This window comes from Anomaloglossus baeobatrachus, chromosome 2 (genome assembly GCF_048569485.1).
Source record: "Anomaloglossus baeobatrachus isolate aAnoBae1 chromosome 2, aAnoBae1.hap1, whole genome shotgun sequence".
Taxonomy (NCBI): domain Eukaryota; kingdom Metazoa; phylum Chordata; class Amphibia; order Anura; family Aromobatidae; genus Anomaloglossus; species Anomaloglossus baeobatrachus.
Genome location: NC_134354.1, coordinates 85,293,673 through 85,320,934, shown reverse-complemented (window position 1 = coordinate 85,320,934; position 27,262 = coordinate 85,293,673). Strand labels below are relative to the sequence as shown.

Below are 27,262 nucleotides of genomic sequence, written 5' to 3'. Positions count from 1 at the left end.
AATTACACTATTTTGATATGATCCATTTTATTTCTTTGGTTAAGTTTTTTTTAAATGGAAGAGCCAATATCAGATTATGTTTTTGTAAAAGGACATGTAAGTGGTGGTGGATTCTACTGATTACATTTATCAATGTTACTAAAAGGGATGCTTTTTCTATTTAGTCATGATCTACTGGTTTTGTAACTAATGCTCTTTAAACATGTCACCCATATCTCATCTTCTTATTTCAGTCTTGAAAATAATAATCTGGAACATACTTGCTGCACTGAGTTTGCATCTTTAATAAGGAAAAGGCAGAACTTGAAGATACTCAATCTTTCTTATAACCATCTGTTTGGTCCTCGGTTCAATGACTTGGTGGAAGCTCTATCCAGTTCAAACTGCAGTATAGAGAAATTAGAGTGAGTATAAGAGATGTGCACAGGACTGAAACAAGTGAGGGGACAAGTTATTAATGGATTGTATTATTGTTTTATATTTTCTCCCCATTGCTGTGTCTTTGAGATAAACTACTGGCTATACCTTGATAAGTAATTTAATCTTCCTGTAACATGAACGCTTGGCTTGTAGTGATGGGCGAATAGAAAAATATTCAGGTTCGTATTATTAGTACTGAATACCTAGTACTATTCCGGTATTTATTATGAGTAATAAACTTAATGCAAGTCAATAGGGAACCCAAGCACTTTTCTTGAAGATTTCCCAGAAAATGCTTGGATTTCCCCTTGACTTTATGTCATGAGGGTACTACAACGGAGAGTGTTCCCTCCTGTTTCTGGTGTCAGTAGAACACAGGGCAGGGCTTCATACACATTGGTCAGGTTAATACTGCTGGCTGTGCAGATTCTACTCTTTCTAGCGCTGCTAGGTTATATAGATCCTCTAGTCTCCTGAACTCTGAATGAAAACTATAGGCAGCTGCTCTCTATTGCTAATTAGCTCTGCTATAACGACTTCCCTCCTTGGTCAGGTAATCACTGGTGATAGTTTCTGCCTTGCTTGGCTCTAGAGTGAACCTGTGAGCTATGGACCAGGAAACCATTCAGAGAACATTTGCTGTGTTAAAACTGTTGAGTTTTTCCCTTCCTTGGTCCTTTTTGGGTTTTTTTTCCCTCTGGTCCTTTTCTCATTATAACCTCTTGTTGTTTGGAGTGCTTTGTATGATTGCTGGGTTTTGTTACCCTTATCTGTCTAATCCTCTCTGTGTTTTTAACCTAGAGTGGGACTCTTGTTTCAGCTGCCCTACGCATTATACAGGGCTGAGTCCAGGGAAAGACAGGGATAGGCACGTGATCGGTCACGGGGTGAAAGAACTCGTATAGGGACATTAGGGAGTGCAGGGATCAGTCTCAGGTGAGTTTAGGAGGTGACTATGCTCCCCTTTCCTTAGCACCAGGGCCCACTGTTGTATTGTGTACCCTGGAGGAACTCCAGTAGTCACTGCCTGACACTTGCATTAGATTCATTATTCGTGATAAATACCGGAATAGTACTAGGTATTCGGTACTAATAATCCAAACCCGATTATTTTACTATTCGTCCATCACTATTGGCATGTATTGTCATTGGGAAGAGTGGAGTAAGCTCCTGCCACCATCCTCTAAATCCAAAAAATTAAAGAAAAGTTCTCCAGAAACATAGTGCAAAATATAATGGACTTTTATTGCCCTTATCATGTTTTATTAAATGTTAAATTAAATTTATTTCATGTTGTATTAAAAAATGCAGGAGGTTTGGAGAGAAAAAAGGGGGCTCAGCACTGATCCAGTAAAAATGTAAAAAACTTTATTGGTATGCTTTAAAAATTATACCTGGAAACCCACCGTACAATATATGCCACAGGCGAAACTTATTTTAAATTTATTATTTTTAAAGCATACCAATAAAGTTTTTTACATTTTTACTGGATCGGTGCTGAGCCCCCATTTTCCTCTCCAAACCTTCTGCATTCATACCGGCATGGACTGATCGGCGGGGCTCGTGCAACTCAGAGGATTACAAGGTTTTGGATGACAGGTGAGCTGGATAACTCTTTTTTTGTATATGTATTAAAAAATACATGATTACAAATCCATTAGAATGTTATTTTAGACAATAGTAAACAGTTCATATAATAAATACACAAGTTTTAAAAACAATGATGATTTAGTCTGGTAAAGTGATACTCTCTCAAAAACAGTAGAGCGTAATCATAATTAGACACAAGTATATGCATGGTTAAAATACATGCCTCACCAGCTATAAATGATCTAATCCCATTGAAAAAAATATATTGCCCTCAAAAACTGTTCCAAATGCAGATACGAGCAGTAGATAGTATGGAAAGCCATTTTTTCTGCAATGTGTACAGAGAGGTTGAATCATTTTTGTATCTTAAGTGAGCTATTTATGCTAATCATGCATACAGTGACTTGAAAAAGTATTCATACCCCATTAACGTTTCCACATTGTTCATGTTACAACCCCAAACGTAAATGTATTTTATTGAGATTTTATGTGATATACAAACACAAAGTAGGAAGTATTTGTGATGTATAAAGGAAATGATACATGGCTTTCTAAATATTTTAGAAATATAAATCAGGAAATTGTGACGTGCCTTTATATTCAGCCCTTCTGAGTCAATACTTTGTAGGACCATCTTTTGCTGCAATTACTGCTACAAGTCTTTTGGGGTATGTCTCTACCAGTTTTGCTGATCTAGAGGATGACATTTTTGACCATTCTTCTTGCATGGTATTTACTCAGGGGGCTGAATACAAATGCATGTTACAATTTTCAGATTTATATTTTTTAAATATTTAAAAAAAAACCCAATAAAATACATTTAAGTTTATAGGTGTAATGTGAAAAAATCTGGAAATGTTCACAGGGTATGAATACTTTTTCAAGGTTTTGTATGTCTAATTATAATTAAATAATGCACAGTTGGCATTCATATTTGAACTTGTAATTTATACATTTTGCTCTAATGGATTTGTAATAATGAATTTGATTGAGGCATGTAAATATATAGAGTGCTCGGCATAAATGATTATACACCAACAGATTAGTCAGAAAACCTTTAGGTTCTCATACTCCATGTTTAGCTTCATTAACCCTAGAACGCATGCCTGGGACCTTGCAGGCCTGGTAGGTTACTTGTTTTTTATTTTCTGCAAGATTAACATAATTATAGTGTTTTGAAATAAACATCAAATCTCAAATAAACTTTGAAAAGTATTTCTATTTCAGTTACTCCATGTTATTTGCACACAGGCCTAAAAGGCCCCAGGTATGTGAAAGTGTAGATTTCTATAGTTGAGCGTTCTAGGGTTAAAATAAAGCTTATACTCATCTCTCATGCTTGTGCCATTCAAGCGGTGCCAATTTTCGCATTCCTGTGCCTAATCACCACCAGCTTCTTTCTTCCTGCCTTGGCACAAATTGTTAATCGACAGGAAGTGAGTGACCAGCCGCAGCTCATACTTCCTGTTGATTAATAATAATTTGACCAAAGGCAGAAAGAGAGAAGCCGTCAGTGATTGGGACCAGGAATGCGAGGGTTGGCACTGCTGAAATGGCTCCAGCACGGGAGGGGAGTATAAGCTTTTTTTTTTTTTTTTTTTTAACGGGGCCAAAACAAGGGGAATGTGACGGGTTGTCCAAATAGTGGACAACCTATTTAACAAGGAATCAATCACAGGTAAGTTGAATTATACATTATTCAGGTGTTCAGTCGACATTTGAACACACATTTCCATTACTTTACAAAGACTACCCTTCCTATTTCATGCTGTCATAAATGGCACCAGTTGGAAAAAAAATGTCACAATACCTGAGAAAGAAAATAATTTAATTTCTTTACATAAGAAAGGCTAAGGCTACAAAACAATCACCAAAGCTTTACTGATTAGTCAGAATACTGTAGCAAAAGTGATCCAACAATTTAACAAAGATAAAACTGCAATAATCTCACAGAGACTTACTGGCCAACCAAGGGAGTCGGCACCTAAACACTCCTGTCTTCTGATGAGAAGGGTTGAAGAAAATTGACATGCAAGTTCAAGGCAGTTACTGTACCTAAAGAAGTAGAAATCCAACAGGGGTGTTTCCTGTGACACAATTAGGCGTACATTGCAGGGGAATGGCATGCATGGGTGGCATCCATGAAGGAAGCCTCTCCTAAAGCCCGTTCATAAAATTGCCCACCTACAATTTGCCCATGCTGAAGACTACTGGTAGTGTATATTCTGGACTGATGAGACCAAGATGAATATTTTTGCAATTGATGGCTTCAGAATGGTTTGGTGCTGAAATGTGAGGAGTACAAATAAAAATGCATGGTGCGAGAGAAAGGTTACACACTCACATAGCACTCGCATGACATATGGAATAAGGAACAGATTTCACTCTTCCAACTTTCCTGAATTAAAATGTGACTGATTTATTATACAGAGAAGTGAGTGAACCCTTAATGCCACTGTTACATTTCTGAAGAAGAACAGGGTGAAAGTGATTCATTGGACAAGTGTCTTATGGCCTGAACCCAAGCAAACACCTTGGGGAAAAAGAGAAAAAGTTGAGTATCACTCTGCATCCAGCATCCAGGCTCTAAAACAGGTCGTTCTTGAAGAATGGAAAAAGATAGATGTCACAATATGTCACCAACTTGTTCATTTCATGCCTAGAAGACTGTGTGATTCCCTTAAAACTCATGGAAGCCATACAAAATACTAGGTATAGTAGTTATTTTATGTGGGGTATATTCATTTTTGCATCAACTAATTTGAGTAAAACTATAATCAAAAAATATATTATACCTTTACTATCTTGTTATGGGTTAATAAAATGTTTTAGGAAAAGTGGTCTTCTCAAAATATTGGAAATTGCTCTTTTGCTCAGTGAGATTTTGACCAAAAGCAGTCTTTACCCAGGGAGGGTATGCACTCATTCTTACTGACACACACATATATATATATATATACTGTGTATATATATATATATATATATATATATATATATATATATACTGTGTATATGTATATGTATATATATATATATATATATATATATATATATATATATATATGTACTGTACATATATCTACATACATAATCACCAGTTTTTGTCTGTCCTATTCCAGCATGCACCACGGCAGTCAGTTGTGCAGGCGCAGTTCAAACATACTCGTTACCGCAGCTTCGGGGCATGAACTGCATGTGCGCAAGTAGCGGAGGCTGCGGTCGGTGTCACGTTGTCATGACAGTGAGTCATGCTTCCTGTCTCGCTTAGTCTCCCTCTCCGTCCTATCCATGTGAGCAGAGCAGAGCTGAGCGCGCTACTTCAAACGGCTTTGACTCTGTGCTGCTGCTAATGTATGGGTCCTGGCTGCCGGCGCTTTAAGCCCGGCACCTGCAGCCCAGAGTGCACTGCTGACCACTTGGCTGCTTCTGGAAAGAAGTTAATCCGTGGGCGGAGGTACCGTGCGACTTGCTGAGCTCGTGTCACACACATGAAGAGACTGGTGGGGAGGAGCCGCAGCACCAAGGAACATCATCGAGTCCAGTGCCGTACGTGGCTCCCCCCTTCCCTATCTGTATGCCCCCAGCCCCCCCCACCAGATCTGTATGCCCCCAGCCCCTCCCACCATATCTGTATGCCCCCCCCACCAGATCTGTATGCCCCCAGCCCCCCACCACCAAATCTGTATGTCCCCCAGCCCCCCACTAGATCTGTATGCCCCCAGCCCCTCTCACCAGATCTGTATGTCACCTGCCCCACCCCACCAACAGCAGTGACATACACGTCGCCGCAGCTTCCGGGCATGATACACCGAGCACATACACACACACAGCGCACATGCATGGATGTGTACCGCCCCGCGCTCGGCTGCTGCCGAGCCGCTCGGATCCAGGCTTGGGTGTGTGTCGGTGGCTCGAGTGCCTCCGGACCGGGGGTCACTTCGCTCTGGAAAGGGGACTGGCACGTTGATGGGGGTTGTTGGTGGATCACGGCCGGGTCCGTGGTCGGTTTGATTAAGTTCGTGACGCCACCCACTGGTTGTGGTGGGGCACCTCCACTGCTGTTTACTAGGCTCCCGGGGCAGGAGTTGCGCAGCTTGGATGTTAACCCCTCCGTGGGTAGGGATGTTGGCCCCGGGACCCGGATTGGGGTAGGAGACGTCAGTGCAGGGCAGGGCGGTGCGTGGCCCGCAGGCGCTTTGGTACTCACTCAGATAAATACTCAGGAGTCGCTGGTAAACCAAAAGGTGGCAATCGGGGCCTGCAGCCGGCTGCGTCTTGTCACCTAACGGGTTGATGGTGTCCGTCTTTCTCCTGCACCCTCTGTAAAAATGGACAGCCGTGCTTCAGCGACGGAAGTCCGCTCCCCAGCGTTTGCGTTGGGAGAGCCCTTTGCCCGCAGGCGCTGGCCCCGTGGATCTCTTGGTCCTTGGCGGTGGCCGTTATCCGGAATCTGTGGGGCTGTTGCCGTCTTTCGGGACTTGGGTGGGAAAGGACCTAGAGTCCAGACCTCAATCAGTTAATTAACGGAGTCCGGTAGTTTGGGGACCGCGTTTCAGGATATGAGTACCCCCACTGGTGCTCAGGTTTCCAATCGGCTCCCCGGTTCGGTACCGGCGGGCTCCAACCCTGGCCCGGTAACCTACGGTTCCACCGGCTGTCTTCCTGGCTCCTGCAGACGGCCACCACCGTCTGCGTCCTAGCCAATGTGTCTGGGCTCCGACCCAGGACACAGACAGATTTTACTCCTTGCTGTCCCTGACAGGACTCCACTCCTCTCCCTTTCACTGTCAAGACTCGACTCCAAACTCAAACTGACTGGTTTTCCTGCCTCTGGGCCTGTGAACTTCTCGGAGGGCGTGGCTGACTGCCTGGCTCCGCCCCCCATGGTGTGGACATCAAACCCAGAGGGAGGTGACTAGGGTTTTGTAGGGTGTCTGGTGTTACCTTATTAGGGGATGGTGTAGTGCATGGGGCTAACTGTGACTACCTGGCTAGTCCAGGGTGTTACACTCCCCCTTGGTTAAATGCAGACCATCTGCGGGCTGCCCGACCACCACCGGTTTATTTTTGTTTCTGTAAAAGATAAAATGGAAAATACAAATATAATAATATATTTACATTTTAAGAGATTGTCAAAGAATCATCCCTTATGGGAGGCATGTTGCTTAAACGTTACGAACAGTAAAAACATTTTTATTTCAACTGGAACCGGACCGGGTCCTTCTGTTGCCCACCCAAGCAACCTGAACCTTGATGCTGCCTCTAAGAACCAGGTCAGCACCCCTCTTCCCCAGTCCAGGAACGGGTCAAGGTCCGGGTATTGCCCACAACGGGCCGGGTACAAAGTTCCATACCCGGCAGTCTCTCAGGGGCCCCACGTCCAGGGGACTCCTGGACCCGGAGGATCGCCACCGGTCACAGTACTGGCGGGCCTTGGCCATCACCTTCCCACAGGCCCATCCTCTAATCAGCCTCTCCGGAGACTGCAGGCAAGAAAGGGGGAGTCCGGGACTATTTACAAACCCAATAGTTTTTGTTTGGCCTGCAAGTTCTCGGCCTTGTCTATTTTAAATGGGTTTAAATTGTAGAGTCCAAACGGGGATGGGAGCATGGCAGCCGGAACCGCTATCTACTTCAACATTCTTCTTCTTCGCTGTTTGGCGGGGGAGGGGACTGGGGCCGCCTGGGCGCGGTGCGGTTCACCTTCCTTTTTACACTGAGGGCAAACCAGCCCCTCTCCACGCAGTGACGGGTGTACGTGACCAAGTCACTGGGTAGCAGGTCACGATCCGGGTGGGCCAATGGGAGGTGGGAGTTGACATCCCGACGGGAGACAAAAGATTTTGGCCTCCAGGCCCGGTTCGAAGTTGAACCCCCATCCACGTTGGGGGTCAAACCGGCGGACTTGGCCTTCGTGGGTTGGGCCCCGCACCCGGAAGGTGGCACTCCGCAAATTCTCCTTTTCGCGGATGGTGCGGGCCAGCAGCTCTGCCTTGCGTTGCTCGCGGGCTGCGATCTCCTGGCCCAGCTGGCTCAGCTGTCACTCCCAGAATGGAGCGCCTGCTTGCTTCTTCTGCGCTGGAGTTGGACCCTGCCAGAGCTCCCCCGCACCGTCCACGACCGGTGCCTTCACAACTGGGGAACACCGCAGTGACGCGGCCTGGGGTGCTGCCTTGCAGCGACAACCCTGCGCTGCCTCAGCCGAGGCCTGGGATTCGGGAGCAATGTGCCTCACCTGCTGGGCCTTCCTCCGGGCAACTTCCACTCCCTCCATGGCCGGGCGGACTGCCGGGACTTCTCTGGGCATGGTCACTTCCGGGACCGGCGGGCTCACCGTGTGGACGGGCACCTCCCGACACCTCCCGGGGAATCTTCCATGGCAGCGGGATCGGTGCTGGATGAAAGAAGGGCCGTCCATGAGCGGCATCTACAAGCCTGTCCTCATGGGCATGTGGAATGGATTCCGGTGTCGGGGGCAGCGGATCGCTCGGTGGGGCAGCGGCGACCGGCACGGACGGCAGGGGAGGCAGCAGGTTGAACGGGGGCAGACCGGGTCCCTCAGCTGCAGCGACTGTTCCCTTGGGAACATAGGGGCGTGGGTCGCCTACCCGCTCCTCTAAGACTGTCTCCACCTCGCATGCCCGCACGGCCGTAGCCACCTCCTCCATTTCGGCCATCCACCATTCTGCTAGGCAGCGTACTCGGGCCTGTAGACTGCGACACATCTGCATCATCCGGGCTTCCACCCACTCCGCTGTTCCGGGCGCTGGCTCCGGAATTTCAGGCTTGCCGGACGGGAGAGACATGTGGCCAAGTGCTTGTCCAGGAACCAAACGGGTGGCAGAGTCCTGGAGTCCCTGCCCTTTATCCTCTCGGTCACATGGCACGTGGTCTTCACCCGCTCCCCCCTTGGTCTTTTGGTGGCACTCGTCTCGCTTTTCAGCCGCCAAAATACTTCCGGCCCTACTTGTTCCCAGGGGGCGGGGCTTCACTTTCGCGCCCTTTCTGCGGGGAAGACGGCTCTGGCGGGAATTTTCACGCCAGAAGATGGCGACAAGATGGCGATTTTCGCAATTTTCGCAACGAATCACTGCTGACTTCAAGGCACACTTCCACAGGTAAGTGGACTGGATCGATCCTGTTTGTGACGCCAGAAGAGTCTATGTCTTCAGCCCCGCGCTCGGCTACCGACGAGCCGCTCTGATCCGGGCTCGGGTGTGTGTCGGTGGCTCGAGCGCCTCCGGACCGGAGGTCACTTCGCTCTGGAAAGGGGGCTGGCGCGTTGATGGGGGTTGTTGGTGGATCACGGCCGGGACCGTAGTCGGTTTGATTAAGTTTGTGACGCCACCCATGGGTTGTGGTGAATGGGGGGGCACCACCGCTGCTGTTTACTAGGCGCCCGGGGCAGGTGTTGCGCAGCTTGGATGTTAACCCCTCCGTGGGTAGGGATGTTGGTTCCGGGACCCGGATTTGGGTAGGAGACCTCGGTGCACAGCAGGGCGGTGCGTGGCCCACAGGCGCTTTGGTACTTAGATAAATACTCAGGAGTCGCTGGTAAACCAAAAGGTGGCAATCGGGGCCCGCAGCCGGCTGCGTCTTGTCCTCTAGCGGGTTGATGGTGTCCGTCTTTCTCCTGCACCCTCTGTAAAAATGGACAGCCGCGCTTCAGCGACGAAAGTCCGCTCCCCGGCGTTTGCGTTGGGAGAGCCCTTTGCCCGCAGGCGCTGACCCCGTGGATCTCTTGGCCCTTGGCGGTGGCCGTTATCCGGAATCGGTGGGGCTGTTGCCGTCTTTCGGGACTTTTGTGGGAAAGGACCTCGAGTCCAGACCTTTTGAATGAGATGTGTCCAAACTTTTGGTCTGTGATGTATGTGTGTGTGTTTATATATACAGTACTGACCAAAAGTTTGGACACACCTTCTCATTCAAAGAGTTTTCTTTATTTTCAGGACTCTGAAAATTGTAGATTCACATTGAAGGCATCAAAACTATGAATTAAAACATGTGGAATGAAATACTTAAAAAAGTGTGAAACAACTGAAAATATGTCTTATATTCTAGGTTTTTCAAAGCAGCCACCATTTGCTTTCATTACTACTTTGCACACTCTTGGCATTCTCTTGATGAGCTTCAAGAGGTAATCACCGGAAATGGTCTTCCAACAGTCTTGAAGGAGTTCCCAGAGATGCATAGCACTTGTTGGCCCTTTTGCTTTCACTCTGCGGTCCGGCTCACCCCAAACCATCTCGATTGGGCTCAGGTCTGGTGACTGTGGAAACCAGGTCATCTGGCGTAGCACCCCATCACTCTCCTTCTTAGTCAAATAGACCTTACACAGCCTGGAGGTGTGTTTGGGGTCATTGTCTTGTTGAAAAATAAATGATGGTCCAACTAAATGCAAACCGGATGGAATAGCACACCGCTGCAAGATGCTGTGGTAGCCATGCTGGTTCAGTATGCCTTCAATTTTGAATAAATCCCCAACAGTGTCACCATCACACCTCCTCCTCCATGCTTCACAGTGGGAACCAGCCATGTAGAGTCCATCCATTCACCTTTTCAACAAAGACACGGTGGTTGGATCCAAAGATCTCAAATTTGGACTCATCAGACCAAAGCACAGATTTCCACTGGTCTAATGTCCATTCCTTGTGTTCTTTAGCCCAAACAAGTCTCTTCTGCTTGTTGCCTGTCCTTAGCAGTGGTTTCCCAGCAGCTATTTTACCATAAAGGCCTGCTGCACAAAGTCTCCTCTTAACAGTTGTTCTAGAGATGAGAAGGTGTGTCCAAACTTTGGTCTGTACTGTAGATATATATATATATATTGTGAGGTAGCACGGTCGGCTGCGCAGCAGAAGACACGGGATCCAGGCATTAAGGTTCACAGCACACGGTTTTTAATGTCCAAACAAAAGTCCACAATAATATACATGTGCCTCTCCAGCAGAGAGCTCAGGGAGTTGTGTTCACTCCCCCACACCCGGCACACCTGCCCTTGTTCCTGATTCTAATTAACCCTTCCTTCAGCCTGTAGGGAAACAGCATTAACCCTAGAGTGGATTTACTTTCTATCATGGAGTGAGCACAACCGGGGCGAGACATACCGGCCGTCATAGATAACCCCGGTCACAGTCTCACATACCCCCCCCCTCAGTTCAAGCGTGCGGGGTTGAACTCCCGCCATCAAACACGGGCCGCGGGACAAGGCATCGGCGTTGCCCTGCAACCTACCGGCCCGGTGTTCAACCGTAAACCGGAAGTTCTGCAGAGAAAGGAACCACCGGGTAACCCGGGCATTCCGTTCCTTGGCGGACCTCATCCAGACCAGTGGAGAGTGATCCGTCACCAAGCGAAACTGCCGTCCCAGCAGGTAATAGCGTAGGGACTCCAAGGCCCACTTGATCGCCAGGCACTCCTTCTCCACTACGCTATAATTCCGCTCGGGAGGGGTGAGCTTCCTACTTAAGAAGGTGACGGGGTGTTCCTCCCCCTGAACCACCTGAGACAGCACTGCCCCCAGGCCGACCTCTGAGGCGTCAGTCTGTACTATGAACTCATTCCGGAAATCAGGGTGTACAAGAACGGGCTGTCCGCACAGGACCCCCTTCAGGGCCCGGAAGGAGTCCTCGGCCTGCGGAGTCCAGCGCACCATGACGGACTTCTTGCCTTTGAGAAGGTCCGTCAAGGGGGCTGATAGTCCCGCAAAATCCTTTACAAATCTCCTGTAGTACCCCACGATACCCAGGAAGGCCCTAACCTGCTTCGTGGTCAGGGGTCTAGGCCACTTCTGGATCGCCTCAACCTTGTTAATTTGGGGCTTAATCACTCCTTGGCCTATCACGTAGCCCAAGTAGCGGGCTTCCGTGAGTCCCAACGCACATTTCTTGGGATTGGCTGTCAATCCGGCTGTTCGAAGCGCGTCCACCACCGCTTGTACCTGTTCCAAGTGGGTCTGCCAATCGGAGCTGTAAATAATGATGTCATCCAGGTACGCTGATGCATACGCCTGGTGGGGTTCCAGCACTAAGTCCATCAACCTCTGGAACGTGGCCGGAGCGCCATGTAACCCAAAAGGCAAGACAACATAGTGGAAGAGACCCTCCGGCGTAACAAAAGCGGTTTTCTCCTTGGCGGACTCCGTTAGTGGCACCTGCCAGTACCCCTTGGTCAGGTCGAGCGTGGTAAAATATCGCGCCTGTACTAGCCTATCAATCAGCTCATCCACCCGGGGCATGGGGTAGAGATCGAACTTGGATATTTCGTTCAATCTCCTAAAGTCATTGCAGAACCTTAAGGAGCCATCGGGTTTTGGTATTAGGACAATGGGACTAGCCCATTCACTCTGGGATTTTTCGATGACCCCCAGGCGTAACATTGTCTTTACTTTCTCCGATATGGCTTGTCGTCGAGCCTCCGGTACCCGGTATGACTTCAGGCGTACCTTCAGGTGGGGCTCGGTGACAATATCATGTCGTATCAGACTGGTCCTACCGGCCAGCTCGGAGAAGACATCGGGGTTCTGCTGAACCAACCGTCTGGCCTCTCGCCTCTGAGTCTTGGTGAGGGCTTCTCCAATCCTTACTTCCGGTTCGTCCTCTCCGGAGGTCGCTGGAGCCGGATGTGAACGACCCGAAGAGGAGGGAGATGGGGAAAAAACAGCCATCAGGCTTTCCCGTTCCTGCCAAGGTTTTAATAGGTTGACATGGTATATTTGTTCAGGTTTCCGCCTACCGGGCTGCAACACTTTATAGTTAACCACCCCGACTCTTTCCTTTATCTCGTAGGGGCCTTGCCACTGAGCCAGGAATTTACTCTCCGCCGTGGGGATTAATACCAACACCCGATCCCCGGGTTTAAAGGTCCGCACGGTGGCTTGTCTATTGTAGCGGCCGCTTTGCGCGGCCTGAGCCTCCTGTAAATGCTCCTTCACAATTGGCATGACCGCACTTATGCGGTTCTGCATACCCAAAATGTGTTCAATCACACTTTTATGGGGGGTGGGCTCTTGCTCCCATGTTTCCTTTGCCAGGTCCAACAATCCCCGGGGATGTCGCCCGTATAACAATTCAAAAGGCGAAAACCCCGTGGATGCCTGTGGCACCTCACGGATGGCAAACATCAAATAGGGAAGCATCATATCCCAGTCTTTCCCGTCTTTTGAAATCACCCTTTTTAGCATGGTTTTATTGAAACGCTCGACTAAACCGTCCGTTTGAGGATGATACACAGACGTACGCAACTGCTTGATCTGGAGTAGCCGGCATAGCTCTTTGGTCACTTTAGACATGAATGGGGTCCCCTGATCCGTAAGGATCTCCTTGGGCAACCCCACCCGGCAGAACACAGCAAACAACTCCCGAGCTATAAGCTTTGCTGCAGTATGTCTGAGAGGTATCGCCTCGGGATACCGGGTGGCATAGTCAACGATCACTAGGATGTGTTGGTGCCCTCGAGCGGACTTTACAAGGGGCCCCACCAGATCCATCCCTATCCGTTCAAAAGGGACTTCTATAATGGGTAACGGTACCAACGGACTGCGAAAATGGGTCAGGGGTGCGGTAAGCTGACACTCCGGGCAGGTTTCGCAGAACCGTTTTACCTCCCCAAAGACCCCGGGCCAATAGAACCTTTGCAGTTTTCGCTCCTGCGTTTTCTTGACCCCTAGGTGGCCACTCATCAGGTGTTTATGAGCCAAGTCGAGGACCCGCCGGCGATACGGCTGGGGCACCACCAACTGTTCTACCCCCACGCCCCGTATTTCATCTACCCGGTAGAGAAAATCCTGCTTAAGGGCGAAATGGGGGTACCTTTCCTGGGCACCGGGCAGCTGTGCCACCCCGTCAACTACTGTCACCCGACTCCGTGCATGTATTAACGTAGGGTCCTGGAGTTGGGCTGTCCCAAACGTATCCGGGGACGCCTCCAACTCCGGGATGGGTTCGACCGTCTCAGCCTCTCCTGCCAATACCTCTAGGGGCGACCTATCGGGTTCACATTCTGTCCCTATCATGGGGACCCCTACGGCAGGCGTCCCGGATTCAGGATTGTAGGGCTCAGGTCCCGGACTGACCAATATCTGAGGAGACTTAGGGGGTCCCTTCCATAAAGTCCAAAAATAGGGCAGATCCCTTCCTAGGATCACGTCATAAGGAAGAGTGTTAAGAAGTCCCACCTCATGTTGCACCTGACCGCAAGGTGCTGTGATGGTGACAATCCCCGTGGGATAGTCTCGGCGGTCCCCATGTATGCAAACCACCCCCACGGTACGTCCTGTGGCCTTTACTTTAGCCCTCAAGGTGGATCGCACAAGGGTCACTAAGCTTCCGGAATCCAACAATCCTGTAACCGGACATCCATTCACCTGTATTTGGCACAAGTGGGGCTCCGTCTCTGGGGAGACCAGGTCAGCGGTACACACCACCTGAGCATACATTGAACCCCGCCGGGTAACCCCACAATCCATGGGTTCCGTGGTGAGTGGACACTGGGCTTCCATATGTCCCACCCGCTGGCACCGCCAACATCTAATGGGGACGGAAACCCCCTTGTCGGGTTGTCGTTTAGGGTACAGAACCTTCCGGACCTCAGGAATGGCGGCCGCGGCCTCAGACGGGACGGTAGGGGACTCCTGCACCGGTGTCAGCGGTGGGTCCTTGGCCCTAGGCTTGGAGGGGCCAGACCGACGGGCGGTACGCAAAGTCTCAGTGTCCCGTATCAAGTCCTGCGTAGCCACATGCCGCTCTACCAGGGACACTAATTGGTCCAGGGTACTCGGGTCACCCTGTCCTACCCACCGTTGAACGGTGACGGGTAAAGTGCGCACAAAACGATCCACTACTACCCTTTCCACCATTTGCGCCGGGCTCAGAGTGTCAGGCTGCAACCACTTTTTTACAAGATGCAACAAGTCATAGGCCTGGGAGCGTACGGGTTTGGCTTCCTCATAGAACCACTGATTTACCCGCTGAGCCCGTACATAGGTATTCACCCCCAACCGAGCCAGTATTTCGGCTTTAAGGGTCACATAGTCAATGGCGTCCTCGGTAAAGAGGTCCAGGTACGCTTTTTGGGGTTCCCCCGTCAGATAAGGCGACAATACCTCAGCCCACTGGGGGGTCGGCAGCTTTTCCCGCTCGGCCACCCGCTCAAACACCGCCAGGAACGCTTCCACATCATCCCCCGGGGTCATCTTTTGCAACGCTTGTCTCACCGCTTTCCGGACGCTGCCGTCGTCACCTGGTCCCGGGGTTGTTGCTGCCGGTCCGGCACGGATCGACTTGGCCAGGAGAACCATCTGTTCTTGGTGCCTTTTTTCCTGCGCTTGTAAGGATTGCTGCTGACGTTCCAACGCCCGGAGCAGGTGTGCATTGGTCTGTTGCTGCTGTGCATTAGCCTCTTGTAGCTGTGCATTAGTCTGTTGCTGCTGCCTTAGTATGTCCTCCATGGCGTCGCCGGGTTTGGGCTGTAGTATAGCCGCTCGAATCCAGGACATGTGCTGCTGGGTCACCAGGGATGGATGCTACACCTCACCGGCTGTCATGCCTGCATTCTCCACCATATGTGAGGTAGCACGGTCGGCTGCGCAGCAGAAGACACGGGATCCAGGCATTAAGGTTCACAGCACACGGTTTTTAATGTCCAAACAAAAGTCCACAATAATATACATGTGCCTCTCCAGCAGAGAGCTCAGGGAGTTGTGTTCACTCCCCCACACCCGGCACACCTGCCCTTGTTCCTGATTCTAATTAACCCTTCCTTCAGCCTGTAGGGAAACAGCATTAACCCTAGAGTGGATTTACTTTCTATCATGGAGTGAGCACAACCGGGGCGAGACATACCGGCCGTAATAGATAACCCCGGTCACAGTCTCACAATATATATATATATAAAGCTGAATGTGTATATGTATGTATGTATGTATGTATGTCCGGGATTGGCATCTGCACCGTCGCAGCTACAGCCACAAAATTTTGCACACTCACACGTCTGGACCTCGAGAGCGTCATAGGCTATGTCGTGTGGCGAACTTTTAACCCAGCGCGTTCCAATTTACCAATCAATTTTGCCCCTATCTAAATAATGGGGGAAAAAATGAAACGAAACGTTTATCCGCACCGTCGCATTTACAATCACAAAATTTTGCACAGACACCTCATGTGACCCAGGGAACGTCATAGACTATGTTTTGACAGGAAAATGTAACCCCGCGCTTTACAGTTACTCTCCAAAAAACATGCCTTCATTAAAGTAAATGGAGCCTGGAACTACAGGTTATTAGTAGGAGCTGTGATTGGTTGCTATAGGAACAAAACACATTCATAGTATACAGTGCTGGCCAAAAGTATTGGCACCCCTGCAATTCTGTCAGATAATACTCAGTTTCTTCTTGAAAATGATTGCAATCACAAATTCTTTGGTATTATTATTGTCATTTATTTTGCTTGCAATGAAAAAACACAAAAGAGAATGAAACAAAAATCAAATCATTGATCATTTCACACAAAACTCCAGAAATGGGCCAGACAAAAGTAATGGCACCCTTAGCCTAATACTTGGTTGCACAGCCTTTAGCCAAAATAACTGCGAACAACCGCTTCCGGTAACCATCAATGAGTTTCTTACAATGCTCTGCTGGAATTTTAGACCATTCTTCTTTGGCAAACTGCTCCAGGTCCCTGAGATTTGAAGGGTGCCTTCTCCAAACTGCCATTTTGAGATCTCTCCACAGGTGTTCTATGGGATTCAGGTCTGGACGCATTGCTGGCCACTTTAGAAGTCTCCAGTGCTTTCTTACAAACCATTTTCTAGTGTTTTTTGAAGTGTGTTTTGGGTCATTGTCCTGCTAGAAGACCCATGACCTCTGAGGAAGACCCTGCTTTCTCACACTGGGCCCTACATTATGCTGAAAAATTTGTTGGTAGTCTTCAGACTTCATAATGCCATGCACACGGTCAAGCAGTCCAGTGCCAGAGGCAGCAAAGCAACCCCAAAATATCAGGGAACCACCGCTATGTTTGACTGTAAGGGACCGTGCTCTTTTCTTTGAATGCCTCTTTTTTTTCCTGTAAACTCTATGTTGATGGCTTTTCCCAAAATGCTCTACTTTTGTCTCATCTGACCAGCACCCCATCACTCTCCTTCTTAATCAAATAGCCCTTACACAGCCTGGAGGTGTAGTTGGGGTCATTGTCCTGTTGAAAAATAAATGATGGTCAAACTAAACGCAAACCGGATGGAATAGCACGCCGCTGCAAGATGCTGTGGTAGGCATGCTGGTTCAGTATGCCTTCAATCTTGAATAAATCCAGAACAGTGTCACCAGCAAAGCACCCCCATGCCATCGTAACTCCTCCTCCATGTTTCACGGTGGGAACCAGGCATGTAGAGTCTATCTGTTCACCTTTTCTACAAAGACACGGTGGTTGGATCCAAAGATCTCAAATTTGGACTAATCAGACCAAAGCACAGATTTCCACTGGTCTAATGTCCATTCCTTGTGTTCTTTAGCCCAAATAAGTCTCTTCTGCTTGTTGCCTGTCCATAGCAGTGGTTTCCTAGCAGCTATTTTACCATGAAGGCCTGCTGCACAATGTCTCCTCTTAATAGTTGTTCTAGAGATGAGAAGGTGTGTCCAAACTTTTGGTCTGTACTGTGTGTATATATATATGTAGAGATATAGAGATATATATATATAATTTATTTATAGATTTATTCAATATTGAAGGCATACAGAACCAGCATGCCTACCACAGCATCTTGCAGCGGCATGCTATTCCATCCGTATTGCGTTTAGTTGGACTATCATTTATTTTTCAACAGGACAATTACCCCAAACACACCTCCAGGCTGTGTAAGGGCTATTTGACTAAGAAGGAGAGTGATGGGGTCGTACGCCAGATGATCTGGTCCGCACAGTCACCAGACCTGAAGCCAATCGAAATGGTTAGGGGTGAGCTGGACCGCAGAGTGAAGGCAAAAGGGCCAACAAGTCCTAAGCATTTCTGGGAACTCCTTCAAGACTGTTGGAAAACCATTTCCGGTGACTCCCTCTTGAAGCTCATCAAGAGAATGCCAAGAGTGTGCAAAGCAGTAATGAAAGCAAAAGGTGGCTACTTTGAAGAACCTAGAATATAAGACAGACAGACATATTTTCAGTTGTTTCACACTTTTCTAAGTATTTCATTCCACATGTTTTAATTCATAGTTTTGATGCCTTCAATGTGAATCTACAATTTTCAGAGTCCTGAAAATGAAAAAAAACTCTTTGAATGAGAAGGTGTGTCCAAACGTTTGGTCTGTACTGTATATATGTATATATACTGTATATGTATGTGTATATATATATATATATATATATATATATATATATATATATATATATATATATAATATATATATAGGGAAAAATTATTGAACAATTGAGAGAGTGATGCAAAAAGCCATGGAAAGTCTTGATTCCAGCTTAAATCTATCAGCAATTAGAAAACAATCCTGCAACTCACTGGTGATGGCATTGATCACTGTAGAATTTATAAAATACTGAGGAATCCTTTAGGCACTGTTGGGCCATAATCCAGATGTGCAAATAGAATAATTTCACCATAAACCAGCCACGACCAGGTATTCCCTGCAAAATTTCAGATAGAGGAGAGAAAAAAAATAATCTGAAGAGTTGTCCAAGAGCCAAGATCCACCTGTGGAGAGCTGCAGAAAGATCTGGAATCAGCAGGTACAATTGTTTAATAGAAAACAATAAGTAATGCATGAGACCTCCATGGCCTGTATGCACGCTCACCACGCAAGACTCTATTACTGAGCAAAAAGCATGTTCTAGCACGTTTAAAGTTTGCTCAACAACATTTAGACAAGCCTGTTAAATACTGGCAGAATATAGCCTGGTCAGATGAGACCAAAATTGAAACCTTTGTTAGCCATAATACACACCATGTTTGGAGCCCAAAGTTCATTGCATATCACCCCAAAAACACATTTTTAACAGTGAAGTTTGGAGGTAGTAACATCATGGTGAGGGTCTGGTTTTCTGCATACAGCACTGGCAAATTTCATATAATTGAAGGAAGAATGAATGAATACACGTACCAAGAAATTCCTGATAAAAATCTACTGCCATCTACCAGGATCATGAAAATGAAACGAGGTTGGATATTTACATTTAAGCAAGGCAATGATCCCAAACACACAGCAAAGGAAACTCTCCATTGGTTTCAGAGAAATTAAAGCTGCTAGAATGGTCCAGCTAATCACCTGACCTCAATCCAATAGAAAATGTATTGAAATAATTAAAGCTCAGAGTTCATAGAAGAAGCCCATGGAACCTTCAGGATTTGAAGAGTGTTTGTGTGGAAGAATGAGCCAAAATCACACCTAAGCAAAGCATGCCAGTAGGTTCTCTATACAGGAGGCGTCTTGAAGCTGTCAGCACCAACAAAGGCTTTTGTACTTTATTTTATTTAGATAAATTAAAATTGGATTAAACATCGGTGCTAAAGTAATAGTGGAGCTGCTGGTAGCCAAGTGGTCCTGTGTGTCGACCAACTAAAATATAAAGATTTTTTTAAAAATGTTCTTTGGTTATCGCGCATCCAATGGCGTATGGTGAATAAAGGGGCAAATACAAAGTGAATCACTGCCTAAGTGGTATATAAAACATTTATACAGTTAAGGATGAAACCTGGGAACTTAAAGTTTAGAAATGTACACGTCAAAAGGGAACCACACTTGTTAAAATTTTTGGTAATGCAGCTTATAAAATAATGTACACTGATATTAAAACTACCTCATTTTGTTTTGCCATCTTAGCATTAGGACCAAAAAGGAAGAAATACAGTCATGAAAAAGTTTGGGCACCCCTATTAATGTTAACCTTTTTTCTTTATAACAATTTGGGTTTTTGCAGCAGCTATTTCAGTTTCATATATCTAATAACTGATGGACTGAGTAATATTTCTGGATTGTAATGAGGTTTATTGTACTAACAGAAAATGTGCAATCCGCATTTAAACAAAATTTGACCGGTGCAAAAGTATGGGCACCTCAACATAAAAGTGACATTAATATTTTGTAGATCCTCCTTTTGCAAAAATAACAGCCTCTAGTGGCTTCCTGTAGCCTTTAAGGAGTTCCTGGATCCTGGATGAAGGTATATTTGACCATTCCTGTTTACAAAATAATTCCAGTTCAGTTAAGTTTGATGGTCGCCGAGCATGGACAGCACGCTTCAAATCATCCCACAGATGTTCAATGATATTCAGGTCTGGGGACTGGGATAGCCATTCCAGAACATTGTAATTGTTCCTCTGCATGAATGCCTGAGTAGATTTGGAGCGGTGTTTTGGATCATTGTCTTGCTGAAATATCCATCCCCTGCGTAACTTCAACTTCGTCACTGATTCTTGCACATTATTGTCAAGAATCTGCAGATACTGAGTTGAATCCATGCAACCCTCAACTTTAACAAGATTCCCGGTGCCGGCATTGGCCACACAGCCCCAAAGCATGATGGAACCTCCACCAAATTTTACTGTGGGTAGCAAGTGCTTTTCTATGAATGCCGTGTTCATGCATAACGCCTTTTTGTATGACCAAACAACTCAATCTTTGTTTCATCAGTCCACAGGACCTTCTTCCAAAATGTAACTGGCTTGTCCAAATGTGCCTTTGCATACCTCAGACGACTCTGTTTGTGGCGTGCTTGCAGAAACGGCTTCTTTCGCATCACTCTCCCATACAGCTTCTCCTTGTGCAACGTGTGCTGTATTGTTGACCGATGCACATTGACACCATCTGCAGCAAGATGATGCTGCAGGTCTTTGGAGGTGATCTGTGGATTGTTCATGACTGTTCTCACCATTCTTCTTCTCTGCCTTTCTGATATTTTTCTTGGCCTGCCACTTCTGGGCTTAACAAGAACTGTACCTGTGTTCTTCCATTTCCTTACTATGTTCCTCACAGTGGAAACTGACAGTTTAAATCTCTGAGACAACTTTTTGTATCCTTCCCCTGAACAACTATGTTGAATAATCTTTGTTTTCAGATCATTTGAGAGTTGTTTTGAGGAGCCCATGATGCCACTCTTCATAGTAGATTCAAATAGGAAAACAACTTGCAAGTGGCCACCTTAAATACCTTTTCTCATGATTGGATACACCTGAAGTTCAAAGCTCAATGAGGTTACAAAACCAATTTAGTGCTTTAGTAAGTCAGTAAAAAGTAGTTAGGAGTGTTCAAATCAAGAAATTGATAAGGGTGCCCATACATTTGCACCGGTCAAATTTTGTTTAAATGCTGATTCCACATTTTCTGTTAGTACAATAAACCTCATTTCAATCCAGAAATATTACTCAGTCCATCAGTTATTAGATATATGAAACTGAAAAAGCTGTTGCAAAAACCCAAATTGTTATAAAGAAAAAAGGTTAACATTAATAGGGGTGCCCAAACTTTTTCATATGACTGTAGATGCCACTTACTCAATTTGAGGAGATAGTAGATGCTCTGCCTGTATGGTGCTTTGCTGTCTGTGGATAGTAGAATTATGAAATTGCCGATGAAGCCTTCCTGAAGCCAGTGTTCCTCTGGAAGGGCTGGGGGCTGCTCAAACTTGCCTGGTGGTGGACCGTGCAGGGTGCGTGGCAGGCTTTCACACGATACAGACCGGAGCACCCCAGCTGGTGATGTCCCGGCTGTATAAGAGTCACATATGTGAGAGCGTGTGACATCATAGGGTTAGTCAGAGAGCACACTACAGGCTTCCAGTGAGTGCAAAAACCAATGCATTTCAAAGGACTTTGCGTCCTTCTTCATGAGGGATGAAGTGCCATTTTGCACCATTTATTCAGTTACATAGCGATAAAAGCACTTTACATACCACTTTTTTAACAAAAATGTGATTACCGTATTTTTCGCTTTATAAGACGCACCCCCAAATTTGGTGAAGGAAAAGAGAATTTTTTTTTTTTAATGTTAAATGGGGTCCATCTTATAATGCCAGTGTCCGTCTAACAAATCATATAGGGTATATGTCCCTCATAGCCCCCCATCCTAAAATTAGCCCCCTTAATCTGGATATGGCCCCCTTAAATTGAATATAGCCCCCTTGTGCTGGCACATGTTCCCCTGTGCTGCCTATGGCCCCCTATGGATTGCACACGTTCCCTGTGCCGCCTATAGATTGCACACGTTCCCCTGTGCTGCCTATGGCCCCCTATGGATTGCACACGTTCCCCTGTGCTGCTTATGGCCCCCTATGGATTGCATACGTTCCCCTGTGCTGCCTATGGCCCCCTATGGATTGCACACATTCCCCTGTGCTGCCTATGGCCCCCTATGGATTGCACACATTCCCCTGTGCTGCCTATGGCCCCCTATGGATTGCACACATTCCCCTGTGCTGCCTATGGCCCCCTATGGATTGCACACATTCCCCTGTGCTGCCTATGGCCCCCTATGGATTGCACATGTTCCCCTGTGCTGCCTATGGCCCCCTATGGATTGCACACATTCCCCTGTGCTGCCTATGGCCCCCTATGGATTGCATACGTTCCCCTGTGCTGCCTATGGCCCCCTATGGATTGCATACGTTCCCCTGTGCTGCCCATGGCCCTCTATGGATTGCACATGTTCCCCTGTGTTAGATATTTGCCCCATGCTGCTGCCCATAGTAAAATAAAAAACTCTTTCCTTACCTCCTCCAGCGCTGATCTCCCTCCTGTCTCCCTCCGTGCTTCTGTTCCTCCACTTCTTGGTTCTCGGCCGGTCATGTGATCGGCACAGCAGAGTGATCTCATCGCTGCGTGCCTGATCACAGTGGAAGCAGGAACACCGGGGAGAAATGCTGGAGGGGGTATGTAAAGCTTTTTTATTTTAGGATGAGCAGCAGCATGGGGGCTATATATAACATAGGGGGTGATCATGTGCGATCACATGGGGGCGCAGGCTCATATAATATGCACCGCTCCCCCAGCCCGCCACCTCGGTGCAGTTTCAGCACCATGGTGATGGACAGCGGCTGTGCATATTATATGAGCGGGAGCAGGAGATCAAAGGCTGCCGCCGCAGCGTTCACCTGACCCAAGCAGCGCTCCAGAGCGCTGCCCCCACCTCCCCTGGACCCTGCAGTATATATATATATATATATATATATATATATATACACACACACACAACACCCCCCCCCCCCCCCGTATATCCTGCTTATAAGACGCACCCCCTACTTTCCCCCAAAATTTGAGGGAACAAAAGTGCGTCTTATAAAGCGAAAAATACGGTACTTCTGTCAGGTTGTTGTGGTTCAAATTTCCTGGAAAAGAATTGAAAGTGCATGAAGTTGTCATCATGCAAGACCTTAATTTTAACCAAAATGCATTTGAATATAGGTATGTTCATTTAAAGAAAACTGACTGTCAAAAGTTTTGCATATACTATTTATTGATCACAACATAGAGAATAATTCATTCTTTACATTGCTATAACTTAGTATTTTGTAGCATAACCTCTTCCTTTAATTAATGCACCACACTGACAGGGCATTGATGGCACTATGGTATTCAAGACATCTTGAGGGATCTTGCTTCATTCCTTTTACAAATCTGCAAAGAATTCATCTATATTGCTGTGTGCACAGGACTCAACTCTTTGCCCTAAGGCTGCTTTCACACATCCGGTTTGAGCAGTGCAGCTCAATCCGGCTGTGAAACCTATGCAACGGATGTGGTGAAAACACCGCATCCTTTTGCATAAGTTTTTTACATACGGCCGGTCCGGTTTTTGCCGCTTGCGGCATGCTACTGAACATGCGCAGTGGACAAAACCGCATGCGGCGGCCGGATGCGGTTCTTGCCGCATCGCGCCGCATCCGGCATCCATAGGGATGCATTAGAAAAAGCGCCGCATCGGCCGGATGCGGCGCGATGCGGGTTTTTTTGCCGGAGCAAAAAACGTGCCAGGGAACGTTCCATCCGGCCGCCGCATCGGCTAAATCTGCCGCATGCGGCAAAAAACGGACAGAACGCAAGCCCATGCGGCACAATGCGGCGCCAATGCAAGTCAATGATGGAAAAAACAAAACCGGCAGCAAAAAAAAACTGTTTTGTTTTTTCAGCAGAGCGCCGGATTGTGCTGCACTGCTACAGCCGGATGTGTGAAAGCAGCCTAAATCTGCTGCATGCGGCAAAAACCGGATGGAACGCAAGACCATGCGGCACAATGAGGCGCCAATGCAAGTCAATGCTGGAAAAAACAAAACCGGCAGCAAAAAAACCGGTTTAGTTTTTTCAGCAGAGCGCCGGATTGTGCCGCACTGCTACAGCTGAATGTGTGAAAGCAGCCTTACTCATCCCAAAGGTGCTCTATAGGGTGTAAATCAGGAGATTGGCTTGGCCATTGCAACAAGTAAACCTTTTCATTACTAATCATTTTTCACTAACTTGGATGTGTGCTTAGGATCATTGTCTTGCTGGAATTTCCATCCCCTGCCTACTTTGGTTTTACCATGTGGCAGCATTACATTCTCCAGAATTTTCTTGCACATGGTAGTGTGGCGCCCTGGACTAGCCAGGTCGTCACAGGTAAGACACACACACACCCCCACCCCCAGACAGTTACATTAGTCAGACACAAAATCCTTGTTGCCTCCCTCCAGGGGCTGATGTCCACACCAGGTGGGGTGGAGCCAGGCAGTTGGCCCCACCCACTGAGGAGTTCACAGTCCTGGAGGCAGGAACAGTAGTTAGTTAAGTTCAGGAGTTGAAGTGAGAGGAGCTACTGGTGGTGTCTGGGTTGGAGCCCAGGCACTGACAGCAAGGTTGGCAGACGGTGGTGGCCGTCTGCAGGAGTAGTGAATCGACGCGGAACCGTAGGACTGGGGTCGGGCGGTGGCCCGCCGGTACTGAACCGGGGAGCGAAGTGAAGCCAGCACACCCAGGCAGGGCCATCGGACCCCGACTAGGCTTGGACCCGCCGTTAACAGTCATATCCGAAAGTGACCGGAGCCCTAAGGGTCCCCTAACTACCCAAGTCCCGTAAGAAGGCAACCATCCGCACCGTGGGGCTATACAGCCACCGCCACAGGCTAGAAACCCAAGGGCCAGCGCCTGCGGGCAAATCGGGCTCCTCCGGTACCTATACACCTGGGAGCGGACTACCGCTGGGAAGCCATTGGAGTCAAAAATCACACAAAGGTGCAGGGAAAGACAGCCACCATCACCTGTCCGGGGAAAGACACAGCAGCCGGCTGCGGGACCCGTCCATCCAGCCGTTTGGTTTACCAGAGACTTTGTGCATCTGTTGCTGAGTGAGTACACCAGTGCCATCCAGCACCGCGCCGCACTGCGCCTGCAACCCTGCACCTCACTAACCCCGGGACCACCAACCCCTACCCACGGAGGGGGAAAACAACATCCCAGCTGCTCCCTACCACCGATCCTGGGATCCCCGTCACCAGCAGCAGTGGTGCCCACCTTCACCACAACCCGTGGGTGGTGTCACGGACTAAATCCCCAAACAAACTACCCCCTTTTCACTCACGGGCGAGGAGCGCCGCTCGAGTCCCTGGATCCCTTCCACCGCTCGAGCCATCGAGCAGCAGCAGCGCCGGACCCGAGCGTTAGCGAGCGCAGCGCCCCGCCGCCCGCGACAACTTGGCGTCACGAACAGGATCTTACCGTTCTACCGGCTGGTAGAAGTGCGCCTACTAGCCCCGCCGGCGGAGTCCGGCCTAAAAATTTCAGATTCCGCCATCTTGGGCGCGAAGATTTTCCCGCTCGAGCATCTTCTCGAGCAGAGGAGGCGCGAAAAGCAAAGCCCCGCCCCTAAAGAGCGAAGAGTGAGTGCTAAGAGAGTATCAAGGGGGGGCGGAAACATAATGTCTGCGCCCGACGGAGCCGCTGGAGGGTCGTCGCTCGCAGCCGCAGCGGCGACTGTAAATGGAAATGGGCCAGCCTCTGCTCCGGTCGCAAGAGCGGGAGAGGCCGCGGGACCCGCTGTCGCCCAGGTGATGCCGTTCACTCTGCCCTATGTGCCCGGGGCTACCTGGCTACCGCAATGCAATGGAAAACCTAATGCTTTGCAGGTCTTCCGGAAAAAACTTAGCCCGGTCCTCGAGTTGTATCCCCTGACGGGCAGACAACGGGCAGCGGTAGTGCTAGGGCAGCTGACCGGCGCAGCTGAGCAGGAGACAGAGACCTGGACCGAAGGGAACCGGGCCTCAGTGGCTACCATTTTTGAAAAACTCCAAATTGCTTTTGAGACCCGCATGGAATCGGAGCTGCGGATGCAGTTTTATCAATGCCGGCAGTGGCCTGCAGATAATATACGGGACTATGCCTTGCGCCTGCAAACAGTGCTCCGCATGCTGAAGCGGGTGGACACCATTAATGATGTGGACAGCAATAAGATGCTGGTGGAGCAATTCCTGCAGGGGCTGGAGTCCCCAGAAGACCGTTAGCAGCTATGGCTGTGGGCCCTAGAACACCCCAATGTGGACTTTGCAGTACTAAAGGAGCAGGCCATCAAGGCTCTGCAAGCCCCAGCCCCGGACGTCCCTGGGTTGGCCCCATGGCCGGCTGAAACGGCTCCCGTCTCAGTACCCCCTCCTCTCCCGGCTTCCTCGGCACCTGCAACACCCGGTGGGATGATGGTGGAGCTGGCTGCCCAGGTCAGCCGCATGGATGGAGACCTCGCCAAGATCCTCGCCGCACTCCAACCGCCGACAAGACCCAAGTTCCCGGGAAGGATCCAGCTCGCTGACAGTCTGGAGGATGTCCCTTGGATGCAGCGGAGAAGGTCCAATGACTCACGGTATGGACCTCCTCTTTGTTACAGGTGTAGCAAGCATGGCCACTATTCCCGGCGATGCCCGTTAAACGGGCGACCCCTGGGGTCAAGGGCCAATCCTCAGGAGTAGAACCCAGTGGCCCCCCTGACTGGCGAGACCGGTATGTTGTAGCTCACCCCATCATCCCTCTGGCAGTGGACGGCATCCCGATCATGGCCCTCTTGGACACTGGATCACAGGTAACCACTATGCCATATACCTTGTATCAGCGGTATTGGGGGACTGATGACCTTGCACCCCCTGATGATAGCCTGACCCTTGTTGCGGCCAATGGACTTCCCCTGACCCAAGTGGGGTACAAACAAGTGACCATGACCTTAGGACGGGCTGAACTGCAACACCAAGGAATGATTGTGGTAATGAATGAACCCAGTGACCATAACCCAAAGATAGTTCTAG

The 27,262-nt window shown here is 48.4% G+C and overlaps 1 protein-coding gene across 5 annotated transcripts in view; it reads left to right on the top strand.

The window, feature by feature from the left end:
• The window catches only part of LOC142290977 (NACHT, LRR and PYD domains-containing protein 12-like), a 1,131,354-nt gene that overhangs the window by 983,776 nt on the left and 120,316 nt on the right, over positions 1-27,262 (top strand). For all 5 annotated transcript variants that reach the window (XM_075335136.1, XM_075335138.1, XM_075335137.1 and 2 more), the window contains one exon: positions 234-404. In XM_075335136.1, the coding sequence (XP_075191251.1) occupies positions 234-404 (171 nt within the window). The remainder of the gene's footprint in view (positions 1-233; positions 405-27,262) is intronic.